The sequence below is a fragment of the Channa argus genome, chromosome 12, assembly GCF_033026475.1.
Source record: "Channa argus isolate prfri chromosome 12, Channa argus male v1.0, whole genome shotgun sequence".
NCBI classification, from domain to species: Eukaryota; Metazoa; Chordata; class Actinopteri; order Anabantiformes; family Channidae; genus Channa; species Channa argus.
The window spans coordinates 26618937-26636355 of NC_090208.1; the positions used below are offsets into that span (position 1 = coordinate 26618937).

Genomic DNA, 17419 nt, shown 5'->3' on the forward strand with positions numbered 1-17419 from the left:
GCCGGACAGGGGGAGGAGGGGCAAGGGGGTTGAGAGGTTAACAGAAGAGGGGTGTGGCTTAAGGTACTATCCTTCTCACTCGCTATCTCTGTTTATGTCTCTCTCCCGTGCCCTCACTGACAGGGTTTCCTGTGGCTGAGTGCAGGGGTGGAGTCCACAAAGATGGAGCCAAATAGCCCCTCCCCTCTAAGCTTGCAACAAATTACTCACCCGCCTGAAATTAGGAATGCGCAATCTAGTGGCCACATACACATATGCACACACATAGCTGTCTATGGCTTAATTATTTTATTTTTTATTTTTTGCTTTCTAGCTGAAAACATGGGTGTCATTAAAACAGTACTATCATTGGAAGTTCATTAGCAACTGTGTAGTGGAAGGCAAAGTACAGCTTAAGTGAGTTTATCCTTATAAAAGAATTAATTGAAGGAATCACACCAGAGAGCCCTCAGGAGCAGTTTTTCTCTGACCTCTCAACTCTTAAAGTGCTTTACACAGGACTAATAAAATATTAACTGCTGCAATAAGAACTGAAAGCAATACAAGCAAAGTAAGCAATTAACCCAGAGGACAAAAAGAAGACACTTTCGTAAAAGTAGGTCTACAGACGTAGTGGTGTTGTTCTTAACCCCCTTTTCAGAGAAAAGGCGTCTGTTTTTAATTTTAGTGAAATGGCATTTTTTAAATCTTGTATATCGGTTTCTATCTTTTAATGACTGTGTGTGATGTTTTTCATGTAACAACTGTGTTTGTAGGAGAGTTTGAGGAGGAGTCGAAGCAGCCGACACTATCTGAACAACAGAAACACCAGCTCAAACACAGAGAACTTTTCCTGTCTCGACAGTTTGAATCTCTACCTGCTACTCACATACGGTATGTGTGAATCTCCAACCAGAGCATCTGACACAGGGGCAGTATAGTTTGAAATTGTCTGTTAAAGCTGTTAAATCTTTTGATGATATGACTATGATATGATATAACTATTTGATTTGATCTCACTGGCAAGTTGTCTTTTCAAGCGAGTATTATTGCTACAAAATTGGAATTAGCAGTGGAGATACAAGTTGGTAAAAGGGGGGACGCACACATTTCATCACCAGTTTCATTGCTTCCACAATTTTCTAATATAACGAAAGCAGTATTTGTTAGTAGATTAAATGTTTTTGTTTATATTCATCTAATAAGGGCATTTGATATTATTGATCATGACTTGTTATGAGAAAATGTTCAGAAATATGCAGTTAACATAACATTAACATAATATTAACTGCATACTATTATTATGTTAATTTAATTAACTATTTCTTAAACACCTGTGGGGTCCCACAAGGTTTATCCTTTGGTGCTTTATTTATTTTGTAAACTAAGTACATAATCTTTGGAAATTGGAATATACACTTACATAGTAACTTACTTTTGCTTTGGACCAAATTTAAGTAAACAAAGTAATGAAAATTCTGTCTCCTCAGTGGAAAATGTAACGTCACCCTCCTCAATGAGACAGATGTCTTGGCTGGCTACCTAGAGAAAGAGGTAAGCTGTTGGTTTATTTGTAATTAGCACTACTTTGGCATCGGTTTTTAATGTTTCACATAAAACACAACAACAAAATAGCAGGAATTCAAAGAAGCAGCTGTAATGTTTTGCTGTGTTGGTCCAGGACTGTTTCTTCTACTCATTGGTATTCGACCCAGTTCAGAAGACCCTGCTTGCGGACCAGGGTGAAATCAGAGTTGGCTCAAAATACCAGGCTGAGATCCCTGACAAGCTGGCTGATGGTGAGCAACACATTAATATTGAAGATGCAAAGCAAACCAGTATTTGCCGAATCCGGTGGCAACTTTAGCTTTTACATTTCTAAACATTTAACCCAATATCTCCTCATGTCAGGTGAGTCAGATAATCGGGTCCAGGAGAAGTTGGAGACTAAGGTATGGGATCCCAACAATCAGCTTAAAGACCCTCAGATCGACCAGTTCCTGGTAGTGGCAAGGTAATACCGTTCTGCCATTTGTCAGGCAATTATATCATCATCTCTGTCATAATTTATCCTTGAATCTGTTGCCAGGGCAATCGTGACCCCATCATCATTAAAAACTATATGTTTAGAGGAAAACTGAATTTCTTGTTAGATATATCAGCTGTTTACACAACCCTAATTCAAAAAAGGTAGGGACGATGTGTAAAACCTAAATAAAAAGAAGCTGAATGGAGATTGTAAAGCAATAAAAACTGAATGCAATGATTTGCAAATTTCATCAACCCATATTTTATTCACAATAGAACATAAACGACATATTAGATGTTAAAGATATTGCACCATTTTACCTCATTTTCAATTTAATGGCAGCCACACATCTCAAAAGTTAGAGAAACGGCAACAAAAAGCGGGAAAAGTAATTGCTGCAAATAAAAAAGCATGGAGGAGCATTTAACAACTAATTATAATAATAATAACAACTAAAAATAATCTGACAAACTGCCTTAAAACTGTCTTACAATTGTGGAACAATTTCAGAAAAAAGATTTTAAAGATCCCACTCTCTAGAGTATATAAAGTTGTCAAAAGATTCAGAGAATCAGGAGGAATCTCTGTGGGCAAGGCAGAAGGCCAAAGAATAAAAATCGGATGAGCATGATCTTCGGGCCATCAGGCGGCACTGCATTAAGCTGATTCTCAACTGGACATCACTTCATGGGCTCAGGAACACTTCCAGAAATCATTGTCTGTGAACAAAGTTCGCTGTGCAATCCACAAATGTAAATTAAAGCTGTATCATGCAAAAAGAAAGCCATATGTAAATACGATCTAGAAACGCTGCTGTCTTCTCTGGGCACTATTTAAAATGGTCTGAGTCATGGATGCCATGTTCTGGGGACTAAAGACGAGAGGGACCGTCCAGCTTGTTATCAGAGGACGGTTTAAAAGCCTGCATCTTGAACATCTGGAAAGGCACCATCAATGCAAAAAAGTACATAGAGGTTTCAGAGCAACATATGCTCCCATCCACACAACGTCTCCTTCTGTGAAGGCCTTGCATATTTCAGCAAGACAATGCTAAACCACATACTGCATCCAGCACAACAAAATGGCTTTGCAGGAGAATAGTCCAGGTGTTGAACTGGCTTACCTGCAGTCCAGACCTTTCAACAGTAAAAAAAAAACTTTGATGCATCACAAAACAAAAAATGTGGAAACAGAGGCCCAGGATGGTTGATCAGCTAAAACCTTGCATCAGACAACAATGGGCAACTCCAGCAACTGGTCTCCTGGATGTTTACATACCGTTGCTAAAAGAAGAGGGGATGTTACACAATGGTAAAAATGCCCTGTTCCAATTTTTTGAGATGTCTTGCTGCCAACAAATTCAAAAGGAGCCAATATTTTCCATATAATGATAAAACATCTCAGTTTCAACATCTGATATCTTGTTTATGTTCTATTGTAAATAAAATTTGGGCTGATGAGATTGGCAAATTGTTGCATAATGTTTTTATCTAAGTTTTACACAACTCACCCATTTTTTTTTTTAAATTGGGGTTGTAAATGTTATGAGTCTCAGGCCAGTAAAATATGAGTCACTAACTATGAGGAGTTCTAGCCTGGACATCATTGTGTAAGCAGTTTTTAATAGTGTACAGTAAAAGAATCATCCCTCTTGCAAATTTTGAGATTTTTTTGTTTGTTTGTTTTACAATGTTGAATTATGCTACAGTACAATAAAGTCACCATTAGGAAATAAAAGAAATATGGCATATGCATAAATCTGTCCAATGCAGGCTGTTCTCAAAAACTAAGTGACTGTGGTAGTGAGGGAGGCCACCAAGACACCTGTGACTCCTTTAAGAGTTTATAAGCTTTAGCTGCTGAGATGGTAGAGACTATAAATTACTTCTCTGTACATTTCTGTACCCACCTTGTATCCATTACGTGTGTTCATTGGATATTACCTTTTTGTTTCAGAGCTGTGGGTACGTTTGCTCGGGCTCTTGACTGCAGCAGCTCCATCCGCCAGCCCAGCCTCCATATGAGTGCAGCTGCAGCCTCCAGAGACATCACACTGGTGAGAGACATCCACAGTCTAAGACGCTGCAAATAAACTCAGCATTTAATCTAAGACTATTTGTGTGTGTGTGTGAGTGCTTGTGTATTTTTGTGTGTACATTTTTTTTCATAGAATTTTATAAGAAATTTTTATAGATATTGAGGATTTTTTTTTTTTTCCTTTTTTAAATTTTAAATGGATACAAAATAATTGTGATAACACTTTATACCAATTATTTTTGGTATCAACACCACAGATCATTTCATTTTCTATACGCTAACAACTAAAATAATTCGTTGACATCAGTAAATTTTGCATAAATGTAAATAACAATTAAGGATAAGCACATAAAGTGCTTAGATAATTTTCCCATCCCCACAAATCCCCAAGTTCATGCTTCATTGAAGCTTAAGGATGTAACTTTGACTTAATTTATTATTTTAGTAGAAATATGCTCCACAACTGATTTTGTAGAAGTGTTACGTTGGGGAGGGTGTGATCAGGAGGGCATCCATCGAAAAAACGGTGCCAAATCAACATGCAGACAAATGATCCGCTCTGGTCACCCTGAACTCACTGGGTTAAACCAAAAGGACCAAAAAGTTAACGTTCCGTTAAGGCCTCCCATGAAATCAGACTCACAGAACAGCACTGACCACAGCGATATTCAGTTCTAAATAATAAATGTTTGAGTCCAGCTCATCCTTCTGACCAGTCTGATAATTCCAATGATTCCTGCCTTATTAGTAAGTTGTGCAGCACCTAAGCACTGGCATAAACTGCACACTTAACTCTAGAGACGATGTCAACAGAGACACATCCTAAATCTTTACCTGCTCTTGAACCTATGATGAATAGTTTTATCACTTTTTAACATTTTTGTCCTATTTGTCTAACTAGGCTCTAAATAGTCAGTCTGATCAAAGCACAATAATGATGTAATGGCAGATGTACTCTCCCTGGCCACTTCATTGGGTCTTTACAATCTAATGCAACCCAATACAGCAAATCTGACATGAATTCTACTTTTACAAAGTTATAAGTTCCCAGTTTTTAAGTTATAACTGTCAGAAAGGTGATAATTCTATGATTTATATTGTAAATATAAATAACCCATTATTGTATAATGGGTGGTGGAATTGTACTGGAGTGCATTGTATTAAAGGTGGTTCTAAAATTTTGGCTACCTTATTTAAAATGAAGGTGGTTATAGTGCACCTTTTTTAAAACTGATTGAAGAGCCAGCAGGGTTTACGTGTGTGTGTGTGTGTGTGTGTGTGTGTGTGTGTGTGTGAGAAACCAATTACAGACCTGTAATGGTAATAATAGTATTGAGATTATAAAACCTTATCATTCTCCTCTCTCTTGCCTTCTCTGCTGCCAGTTCCATGCTATGGACACATTGCAGAAGAACGACTATGATTTGGCAAAAGCCATGTCCACCCTGGTTCCTCAGGGTGGTCCAGTTCTCTGTCGTGATGAGATGGAGGAGTGGAGCGCCTCAGAGGCCATGCTGTTTGAGGAGGCTCTGGAGAAATATGGCAAAGACTTTAATGATATCCGCCAGGATTTTGTAAGCTCTTTGTTTTTTTTGTCTTACAGAGTAAATGGTATAAACCTAAGTGTGATGTACAGGTGAAGGGAACTGAACTGTCGTGTGTAATTCTTTATGTGGACTTTTCTTCCTCAGTTGCCCTGGAAGTCCTTAGCCAGTGTGGTCCAGTTCTACTACATGTGGAAGACTACTGACCGCTACATCCAGCAGGTAGGACTACAGCAAACTACAGCATGGTTTAAAGTGGTTCTGTCTTGCTTTTTGGGATTGTTAGATTAAAAAAAAGTCTTCTCCCTGTCAGAAACGACTAAAGGCAGCAGAAGCAGACAGCAAGCTGAAGCAGGTGTACATCCCTACCTAGTGAGTATTGCTGTCATCTGCCACACAAAATACCTTCCCTGAGTTACAATGGGCTCTTTCATAGAACTGGCACAATTCTAGCCTCTTCTTTCTTTACCAGCACCAAACCTAACCCAAACCAGATCATGGTGCCAGGCAGCAAGCCTGGTATGAATGGGGCAGCAGGTTTCCAGAAAGGACTCAGCTGTGAGAGCTGCCACAGTAAGTACATGATCTTCTGTAATACTGCTCTGCCAATACAGGACATATGAAGGAAAGTAATCACTAACCATAATGTTTGAATTTAAACAATTTAAAAAGATATAATGCATTTGGTATAAAAAGGTTTTCACTTTGCAAATGCCATGAATAAATATATATGGCTAAAACTGGGCAGCAACCTCCACAAAGACCCTGAGAGACTTTCCTACTTTAGGTCCTAATTAAGTATAAAGATTTTGAGGCAGAAATAGATGAATAAAAATACAATAATAGGCAATAATAATACAATAAAAACGAAGACACTATAATTTGTAAGACTCCATATGAGTATCTGTTCATGTCTTGGACAAAAGATCTAAACTCCAAAATTTCCTTTGTAGCAAGTAGTTCTAGCAAACGCCAACAATTTTCTAAAATTGCTTGTATGTGCTACTTAAGATTAGAACATAATTTGTTCAACTGGTTGTTGCACTGTTCTGTTCTGCTATGATCGTATTGTTTGTGAAACTATCAGGTAGATATTTAGTAGTTATTTTCTGTTTTCTGTACTAACCTAATATCAAAGCTATAGACTTTAGTGCTATCATCACTGGGTATTATCAATGTAGTATTTATCAGTCAGGTATCAGTCAAAGTGCTCTCACTCAACATTGATTTCATTTTTGTTTTTTGTTTTTTGTTATCAACCCAGCCGCCCAGTCTCCTCAGTGGTATGCGTGGGGGCCTCCCAACATGCAGTGCAGACTTTGTGCTTCCTGCTGGATCTACTGGAAAAAATACGGGGGTCTGAAGACACCTACACAGCTAGAGGGCGCTGCTCGAGCTGGCTCTGTAAGTCCTAGTTCTTAGTAGGCTGATTAACTGTATTAACTTAAAGGAAGTAAAGGGGCAACTGTGGCACAGGAAGGTAGAGCGGTTGTCCACCAATCTCGCAGTTGTTGGTTCAATCCCTGGCTCCTCCGGTCACATGTCGAAGTGTCCTTGTCTGAACACTGAACCCCAACTTAGTTGCTCCCGGTGAGTGTTGGCCAGCTGCATAGCAGCTCCCCCATCGGTGTGTGAGTGTGTGATTGTGAGTGTGAAATAAGAAGAAGTGTAAAGCACTTTGAGTGCCAATAGGTAGAAAAGCTCTATATAAGTGCAGAAGATTTACCATTTAAACAAATAAGTCTGCCTCCATCCACATGTAGGAGTCAGGCCCCCGTGGTCACATGACGCGGCAGGAGGTTCAGGGCTTGTCACCATTCACACGCAATGAAGGGCGAGCCAAGCTGCTGGCCAAGAACCGCCAGACATTCATTCTGCAGACCACTAAGCTGACCCGCATTGCTCGACGGGTGTGTGAGGACATCCTTCAGCCTCGCCGTGCTGCACGGCGACCCTATGCCTCCATTAATGCCAATGCTGTCAAAGCTGAGTGTATGTACACACGCATCCACAATACTTACTATTAGAGGTTTAGGACAGTCGGTGTTTAAACTCTGTGCGCATTTACATTGTTCTTATTGGTTATGATGTTTTTGTAGGTATGATCAGACTTCCCAAAGCCACAAAAACTCCTCAGAAAAGCAAGGTGGTGCCTCGACAGTCTCTGGCCACTATAGTGAAGGACTTAGGTAAGAACGGGTGATGGCCAGCATTCTATGTCACATTGCTTTTTGGCTTCTCTCTCTGTTCCCATATGTAATGGTCATTGATGAGCGTTGTGTCTCTGCAGCCATCTCAGCTCCTCTGAAACTGAAGGCCTCTAGAGGACCCCCAACACCCATAAATAGGAACCAGGCCAGCCAGCCTCGTGGGGGCCAAAGCCTATTGGGAAAGAGAGGGTTTGATAGCGTAAGTATTCCAAATTGTTAACATACACATACAAATACACTCTGTTCACAGGCCCATTGCCAATGAAATATGCGTACTTGCGTCACATTTAAGCCGCTTTCACACATGCACTGGAATCCTGACATTCTCCAGACTTTATCTGAAGGCAGTGTATGTGAAAACACCAATGTCAGAGTGAGATGCTCCCAGCGATAACTGGACCTTATCCTGTCAGCCCCCTAGTACAAAGTCCTTATGTGCACAAGCTCATGCGTGAAGCACCCTGCCACACATTGACTCATCTCCTGCCAAATTAACTACAAGTATCACCTCTGACCACATTCACCAATTCTATTTTTAGCAAGACACTTTTTAAATTGTTTTTCTGGCATCTTGCCTTAATTGGACAGTTTACAATGTGAGTGTAGACATAAAATATCATGAAAGGGATGATATGAAAAATAGTACCTTTTGCAAACGTAGTCGTGATGTTGTGTGGACGGCCAAAATAAAACAAATCTGAAGTTACATTCAGTATATGTTGGTACAGTATCTGTGTGCCATACAGCAGACTGACAATATTCCATAATAAGACTGTGCTGTCACACACTCTCTCTGATGTTACAAAGGCTCTGGTGACTGCAGGATATGGGCATCAGAACTTTTTCCCCCATAAAGTAACATTGATCATGTGCTCATATAACTTATTGTTAACAGGCTGCAGGAGTTCCCTATCCAGCCAATGGGAGGCCATACACTTCAGGCATGAGGACCACCTCTCAGTCGGTCATCAAGCGGCAGAAGGTCAGCCAGGTAGAGGCACCCAACCCTGTGGTGTTTGTGGCTACAAAGGACACCAGGTACATTTCACTTAGTCCCATCATTTAAACCTTGAAATCTTGAAAATGAAGCAACAGAACTCGACTAACAGCTACAACACAGCCTGTCTCAGAGCTTCGGACAATTTTATTTGTTTATTTTATTTACTTTTTGTTTTTATTAATATTATGTCAGATTGTAGGCCCTGTCTCATGACATATTCTTCTCACGGAGAGTTTAGAATTGCAACTGACACAAGAAAAACAGTACGGCACTAAAATTTGATAAACTTTAATACGGTGTTTTCAAGGTCTGCAATGTGCTTGAATTTTGGATGAAGTGCTTGAAAATGCTTGAAACATCAACTGTATGTCTTTCACATTAAATAGCAGTGTGACTTGGTAGGTGGAGAAATAAACTAGTGTGAAATTATAAATGTTACACCTAGGTCTCCTTGCACCTCTGCTCGGCCAGTTTATTTTCCTGTGTTACCCTGCCCCACCCCCCAAGGCACTGAGTCGCACACGACTGCGCCAACGTGATGGGAGGTTGTCGTTTTAATGAGAGATGGTTCAAAAACGAAAAATACAAAGCATGGATAAAAAGAGGAGCAAATCCCTGCATAACCTTCTGCATAATAGGCCTACAGCCTTTCACCATCTGAGAGTCTGCACTTTCACCAGTTTGCACATTAAAGCTAGTGTAGAAATTTCCAGTAACCTTAGATCAACGTAACACGTACATGTTAGCGTTTATGCTAACCGCTAGCTGGTGAATTCACAGGCGAAGTGATTGAGAGGTGCTGTGTGTGTTTGTATGGTAATGCTAGTATTACATGACAATTATGAAACGCTCATTTATGGAATATGCAGTGGATGTACCCAACGTTACTTAACAGTTAAGGTAACGTTAGTAACTTTCTGCTACTGTAAAGTTCAGCAAACATCACACTGCATAACCAGCCAACTTGTGGCTAACTGAGACAAAAGGTTTTCACATGGTTTGCAATCAGGAGTTATTTCTCAACCCTTAATTTGATTTCTCATGCATTTTAAATAGCATGACCAAAACATTAGAACCATATCTTAATGTACTGCAGCCAGACTGTAGAAAGACTGTAGAATTCATGTCAGAGATGCAGCATTAAATTGCACAGGTGGTCATAATGTTAATAATGCCTGATAGGTGTATATTGCAACGTTTTGCTTTGCTTGGCAGTAGTTTGTGTTGTTAATGCTGTTTTGTCTGTCAAATCCAGTTTTGCTTTGATTTGCACAATACAAAGACACATGTTCTTACTTTTTAAATTTATTGGAACTTATTTGTCAAGTGAGTGTGGATCTTAATTTTTTCAATTTATTTTGAAATTAATTTTGGTTGTTTATAGTATAATGCCATCTTTTTTTAAATACATTTAAAAGTGATAATCGTTTTCAGTATTTCTCTATTTATGCAAATATCTAATTTACCACAGCTGTAAAGGGCTAGAAAAGCTTGAAAATTGACCTTGAAAATGCTTTTTGTAGAAAAATGCCCACAATATATAATCTGATTGGATGATTAAAAAGAAAACACCAATGTGTTTAGGCCCTTTTCTGCTTAGAAAGCTAAACTGCTTAAAATTAATAAACTGGAAGCATCCAGGGCACTGCAGCAAAACTCCAAGGGGCTTATTAGCATTATAGGTGCATTAAATATTATTATTTGCTAAATAATTAAAACACAGAGATGTGTTTAAAAACAAAGAACAAAAATTATTCCCACAATTATTGAGAGTATGGTTAGGGACCTTCTGGAATTCCCACATAGACCACCAGGGGACACAAACCATTAGGCTTATCTCAAAGACTAAGCTGCATTCTGTGCTTTGTCCATGCCGTGATGTAATGTGTTAGCAAGGCTAACACGTCTGTGCTATTCTCTGCCCAAGAAAAGCAGCAGCCTAGTTTTTTTAATGTATTATTGTATTATTATTATTATTATTATATTTTTCATTGCTTGCAGGTATGTATTTAAAATTTTTCCTTGGTCTTGATTGTTAAAATATTTTATTCATATACATTTTAATTCAAGGTCCACTTACTAGCAGTTATTTCAAGCAGCCAGCTGCAGTTAATGAGTAGAAAGTCTGATGACTAAAACACTGCCTAGTCTTACCGTTGATAATTTAACTTGTTGTTTTGTATAGTTTCTGTTTGTTTGTTTGTTTGTTCATTGTGGTCTCTTTCAATCAGGGCTCTAAGGAAACATCTGACCCAGTCTGAAATGCGTCGGGCAGCAAGAAAACCTCATCTCCTGGTCCGGATCAAGCTACCGCCACCCCCCCGTTCCCTGGCCATGCCCCTGCTCCCCTCTAGCACCAGTGAACCCATCGTCCTGGAGGACTGACGGGAAGGACAGGAGCTGTTTTAACTGGACATGGGGGTTGGGAGGGAGTTGAGGGAGGATTTGTACTTGCAGCATGCCATCCTAATAGGTATGGCGTGCTGTGCTATTGTCTTTTATTTTCCCACTTTTAAATGTCATTTTTCTTTAGTCTGCTGTTACTTCCCAAAATTAAGTCCAACACACACACGCACACAAGCGTTTAGATGACCGTACACATTGACCATATAAAACAAGTACACACCTAAATCAACACACGGACACACAACACCTTGGGCTTTGTAGTATTTTTTTCCAAACCCTAATTTTTTTTTCCCTTTTTTTAATTTTTAAATGTGTAATTTAAATCAACATATTTTTCATTCTCAAAAAACGGTGATGAAGCACACTTTGTTTTTTCCCTCTTGTCACTGTCATTGTGTAAATATATGCATCATTTAAAGAGTGACCCCACAGCACGTGAGGAGAATATGGGGTGGGGAGGTAGAAACAGGAGACTGTGTGGGACACTTGTAGCAGGCTAAAGGTTTGATTTGACTTGACTTGAAGATGTCACTCATGCAATCTTAGTCCATTCCAGCAGGGTAAATCTGATGGGCAGGTAATGCATATATTTAGAGGCCTGAGCAAACACATTGACAGAGTTGCCCTTGGTCAGTGTCAACAGGGTTTGACCCATTTACTGCTATTTTATTTTTCTAAATGATTCTGAAACTTACTAACTTTTACCATCATCCATCATGAGCCAAAAACAAGCCCTTTATAATATGTTCAAGGCAAGTCCTTCATCCTATCTGCACCTGAAAACATACTGGCTTATCAGAGTCTCTTTGTCAAACATATTAGTTGAGCACAAAACAACTGGAGCAGTCTGAAAGTCAGGGTTTGAGTGCAGACAGATCTGTGCGTGCACCACAAGGGTGGAAACCGAGTGTATTCGGTGTTTTAAATTTGATTATTTGATTGTATTATCATGAAAAGCTTCTTGCTCATAAAATCAAAAGTGCCATTGTTTTGAAATAATTATTAGCCTTTTCATGGCTGTATCGAACAATTATTGTAATTATTAATAAATCTGCCAATTCTTGTCCATCATGGTTCTCCAAAGCTCAAGCTAAAATCTTAAGATGTCTGGTTTTGTTTAATCAGAACTCCCAAACTTTTGAGACTTTCAAGGTGATGTCATAATCATTGTAAATATATTTTATCAGCTTAACTACAGCCCTGCATAGCATATTAAGACAAATTGCCCAGTTGTGGTCTTGCATTCAGAATGCAGGTGCAAAAATAGAGCTCACACAGCATAGTAGTGAATCCAGACGTTTTATTTGCTAATCATTTTCTGAACTATTCTTTTGCATTCAGAATCTACTCTACTCAAACTGGTGAAAAATGTGCACCAGTTTGTTTTTTTTTTTGTTTCCCAGTAGTTTGTACTGAATCCTGACTTTACTGCTTATAATTGTGCTCACTTGATAATTTTGATATCGTTGACCCTTCATACATTTCTACTCTGCTGGGCAGCACTGTAGTACTTTTTAGACTGAATGAAGGGTTGCTGTTACAGTCGAAGTGCGTTTTCTTCTTTCTTCTCCTGTCACCTGATTTAGACAATTCTGTCCGTTTAAAGAGGGGGGGGGGCCCTGGCTTGTCTTCTCTTGGGGCTCACCCACTAGAGGCTCATTGCTCCCTAAGCTTAGAAGTGTAGGTGGGACTATACAAAGTGTTTGAGGCAATTTCCAATTGTGGTTACCACTGATTTGCACAACGTACTGTGACTTACCACGACGGGAGAACACCTATAGCTGTGAGGTACTGTCTTTGAGTTCACAGAATTCAAAAATTAAGCCATAATGTGCAAAACAAATAGTTTGATGTCCATTGTGAGTGTACATTTTTGATTCTAAGGTTATATTAGGCTAAAGCCACAGCGTTTCTAATGGCGTACTGTTTGATTCATTTGAATGAAACGAATGCAATTATTTTACTGTCTGTTGATAAAGCAGGAATATGTCATATGTAAGGAAAACAATTCGGCCAAGTTCTAAAATAGACATAGTCATTTTTAGATGGCCTCAATCTGTAAATGTCTACCAACACATAACAGAAATGATGGTTTTGGTTGTGACTGGATATGGTGATTATATGAAAGGAATTGTCAGCTGTTCCAACTTGTGCTTACATTTGTTTTATTTTGGTCCCCCCTTGTTTCCCTCATTATGAAACGGTGAGTACTTAAAGATGTTAATTGGGTAATTATAATTCCTCTGTATCCCCACAGCAGGAAGGGGTTACACTGGTTTTATAAGCAAGTTTAGTCCCAATGTGGGCTTTGTAATATTTCTCCGACAAAAAAAAAGAAATTGAAGTGTTGAGTTTGTAGCAAATACTAATCTGTGTAAAGAAAAGTGAAACATTGTAACATTGGAAAGAATTTTTATATCCAAAGTGTAATTTTGCTCCATTATTGTGGAGGTGGCTCAAATAGGCTACTGTACATGTGAAACATTGCTCTCCTTCATGAGGTGGGTGGGTTGGTCATTTGAACCAGGGGCAACATTCAAAAGGGACAGGTTGCTGATATTTGTATGATGGAGAAAAAGACATGCTACAATTGAAATTTGTTTCTCAAGTGTTTTTTATTCCAACATCTCTGTATCCTTTAATGTATCTTGATAAGAAAAGAAATAAAGATTTTTTTCTTTGTGGTCAGTCATGGGCCCTTTCATTTTTTTTTCCCTTACATTTTAATTATCATCGATCCGGACTCTTAAGCACTTCTCCTGTTGAGGGTCACGGATTGCTGGTGCCTATCCCAGCTTTTTCATTGGATGACCCTTATTATTAAATAAGGTTAATTAAATTAAATAAGATTATTAAACCCTGCATGACCTATCCTATCTGTTTTCCACTAATGTTTCAAGATTTCTGAATCATGTGAAAAGACGGCATTTATTCTTTAAGGAAATGTGTCATTTGGTTCCAACAGGCTTAGTCACTGAGTAAACAGTGGAGTAAGACTTTAATGGAAAAGTGTGCGCTGGCTTTTTAGGCGGGTTAGTTTTAATGTAAAAAAAAAAAAAAAGAAAAGAAAATCATGAAAGACTTGGTTGTAACTACTGCTACGGGTGCTATCTTTTAACTATTGAAAATTGGAAAACAGGAAGTATTTGCCTATTTGTACTTAGCTGTGTTCCTGCCAGACGGCTTTTAATTACAGGGTTTGTTTTCACTCTTCTTCCGACTGTGGCGTTAATTTCCATAAATCTGTGACGGAGAAAAACACCCACCTTTAAGTGTGTTCTCGCCGACTGAGGATGTTGATTGAAGCTTATAAACAGCGCCTCCCAGTGGCCGATAGCACACAGCAGTCTAATGGACACAAGAGAAGTAGAAGTATTTAATGAGGAACCTACAACAGTCTCTGAGCGGCTTCCGCTTTATACATCGACATAAACATTACTGCGCGATGATGACGCTGACGCAAGCGCAGACGGTAATTGGATTGGCGCGTTGAACGCACGTGGACGTGATAGGTCGCTGAAGGCGTCGAGCTCGCGCACACCTGATGCTCATTTAAAGTGGAAGGCGGGACCTGAGCGGCGGTTTAAAAGACCAACGCTGTGTCGCTTTGTTTGCGTGGCTGTGTGCGGTTCCATCACAAAGCTCCGAGTTCAGGTCCGTCCCAGTCCTCACACAGCCATCTTCTTACTCAACAGTTCGGGACCCGGCTTTCTTGGCTTCACAATCTTCTCCTCCCCGGTTGGTAGCCATGCTTGAGGTAAACACTCAAATTCTTCATGCCAATTATCAAAATAACCCTATTTTTGAATGAAAATTCTGAAGCGAAGTTCTATGTGTCACCTCACTCACACTGATGACTCACTGTTCATTGTGAAAACTTCAGCTTTGCCCCTTTTATAGAGGGTATAAAGAATGTTTCCAGCTTTTCAACCGACTGTTACGTCATGTTTAAATGTAGCCTAAAAAACTAGCTTGGATGCAGACTCCAAGTCTTACTGTTGCTGAGTTACTTTACCTCTGGACTCTCCTCTCACTACTTGAGCACCTTGTTGAAGGGTGAATTGGCAACAGCACATCTTCTAAATGGGATATAAGAGAACTCATGCTGAGTTAAGGTTTGTCTGGATTTGTAGCAACAGTAAAGTAGGTGTATCTTGTATTAAAATCAGGGAGGCTTTAACTCTAATAGTACATTTTAATGTAGGTATAGTTTCTCAGATTACAGACTTTGAACCACAGGAGATTGGATGGCTTAATTTTTCAAGACTATGTGCTCAGATGTGGCTTGAGCTTTACTAGAGCTCTCAGTAACTAATCCCTAGACAGACCCTACTTCCTATAGTAATGAACTTGAATCACTGTTACACAAATGTGTATATTTCCTTGTGACATTGCTGACAAAACGTAGGAACTGCACTTTCTTGACGGCCCTTTCTTAGAATTGGATGACTCTGATCAGAAGGTGGGTGGTGCTGTTATATTAGATGTATGTATCCATGCATTCTAGGGGAACAGTAAGACAAGGCAGGACTCTTATCAAACTCTTCTCACCTAGACTTGTTTTTTTATTTTTATTTTAATCTCCCGTAGACCAGTAGCGATAACTTGTTCCTGCCTTCCTACCAAGATGAGGAGCTCGTGGACAATTTGCTGTTAAGTGAAGAGTCAGATGAAGAGAACAGTGCAGGTGGACTCTCATTGGCCAAGGCCCTGCTCCCCCTGGTTGAGTCCTCCTCGCCACCCCCCATCCCTTGGGTCTGTTCCACCCGCTACAAAACCGAGCTCTGTACCAGCTACTCTGCTGCTGGTTTCTGCAAGTACGCTGAACGCTGCCAGTTCGCCCACGGTCTCCATGAGCTCCACGTTCCCTTCCGCCACCCTAAGTACAAAACGGAGCTGTGCCGCAGTTACCACACTACGGGCTACTGCTACTACGGCAGCCGCTGCCTGTTCGTGCACAGTCCCACCGAGCAGCGGCCTGCGCAGCGGCGCCGCAGAAACATCCCCTGTCGCACCTTCCGCTCCTATGGCATTTGTCCCTTTGGCACTCGCTGTAACTTCCTCCATGTTGAAGGTGGGAATGCCAGCAGCCCCGAGGAGTCTTCTGATGTTGGCGAAAAGACGCTATCTGCTCCCAGCCGCCAACTACAGCCACAGACCAAGGAGTGGAAACCCCGAGGTGCTTTGTGCCGCACCTTCAGTTCCTTCGGTTTCTGCCTGTACGGGACACGTTGCCGCTTTCAGCACGGCCTCCCCAGCAAGATCAAAACTTCGGACCAGAGCCAAGGATGGTCCCTTTACCCTCAGCCATCCCTGGGCAGTTCAGGTTTACCGTCCCCCACCTCTCCCAACTCCCCCTTTACTTCCACTTCTCCCAACTCTTCAACATCCTCGTCTCCTCCACTAACCTCTCCCGTCGCCACGCCAACCGCAGAGCCTATGGCCCACAATGCCTTCACCTTCTCCAGTCAGCATCTGAGTGACCTGCTGCTGCCACTGGCCCTCCACCTGCAGCAGCTGGAGAGCAGCAAGGCCCAGGAGATCTGGGACAACAGGGGCGTCTAACTGGATGAGACTTCATAATTAGAACCAGCAGCACTAAACTCCACTTAAATCTGTCTTAAGTGTTTTGTTTTTTTTTTTAAATACTTTCTTTGGGCATTTTATATTTATATATTTTTTTTTTTTAACTGTTTGTCTGAAATATGTTTGGACAAGAGGTCAGTGGTTTTGAACACTTTTTAACTATTGTGTATATACATCATGAATGAACTGAGTAATGAAATGGTTGACCTCAGCAAACATGAATAAACTCATTTTAATCTCTAAGCTCTTGTTGTGGTTTTATATAAATCGCCTATAATGTTACACAGTAGCAACATGATTTACAAGACTGAACAAGCACCCAACAACAGCCACGGACCAACGAGTGGAAACCCTGAGGCGCTTTGTGCTGCACCTTCAGTTCCTTTACATTAAAAGCAAGCACACTTGTAATGTAACAATATACTGACTGAGCTTAAAGAAACTGAGTCTAATTTAAAGGAACTAGACTAGCTTGCAGAACCATGGGGTGGAGGCCATTAGACACATTGCATGTACTTGGATGCTTGAAAATCTCCCAACATCAGTTGGATTTCACTGATGCTTGGAGAAAGTGGGCAGGTTTAATTTATATATTTTTTTCTTTGCTGGATAATTAAAACTAGATACA

General features: G+C 40.2%; 2 protein-coding genes across 2 annotated transcripts in view; both read left to right on the top strand.

Annotated features, from left to right (window-relative positions):
- The window catches only part of mta2 (metastasis associated 1 family, member 2), a 28798-nt gene extending 14905 nt beyond the window's left edge, over positions 1-13893 (top strand). Inside the window, exons 4-18 of the mRNA XM_067525517.1 lie at positions 756-873; positions 1470-1533; positions 1661-1778; positions 1891-1993; positions 3965-4064; positions 5431-5619; positions 5737-5811; positions 5903-5961; positions 6062-6162; positions 6854-6993; positions 7353-7581; positions 7689-7778; positions 7880-7998; positions 8695-8837; positions 11031-13893. Coding sequence (XP_067381618.1) covers positions 756-873; positions 1470-1533; positions 1661-1778; positions 1891-1993; positions 3965-4064; positions 5431-5619; positions 5737-5811; positions 5903-5961; positions 6062-6162; positions 6854-6993; positions 7353-7581; positions 7689-7778; positions 7880-7998; positions 8695-8837; positions 11031-11184 — 1802 coding nt within the window. The 3' untranslated portion in view covers positions 11185-13893. The remainder of the gene's footprint in view (positions 1-755; positions 874-1469; positions 1534-1660; positions 1779-1890; positions 1994-3964; positions 4065-5430; positions 5620-5736; positions 5812-5902; positions 5962-6061; positions 6163-6853; positions 6994-7352; positions 7582-7688; positions 7779-7879; positions 7999-8694; positions 8838-11030) is intronic.
- A 100-nt stretch (positions 13894-13993) lies between these two features.
- cth1 (cysteine three histidine 1) lies at positions 13994-16952 on the top strand. Its single transcript, XM_067525519.1, has 2 exons — positions 13994-14962; positions 15796-16952. Exons 1-2 carry the CDS (start codon positions 14954-14956, stop codon positions 16768-16770), a joined length of 984 nt encoding a protein of 327 aa, XP_067381620.1. The 5' UTR covers positions 13994-14953; the 3' UTR covers positions 16771-16952.
- Positions 16953-17419: the final 467 nt, after the last annotated feature.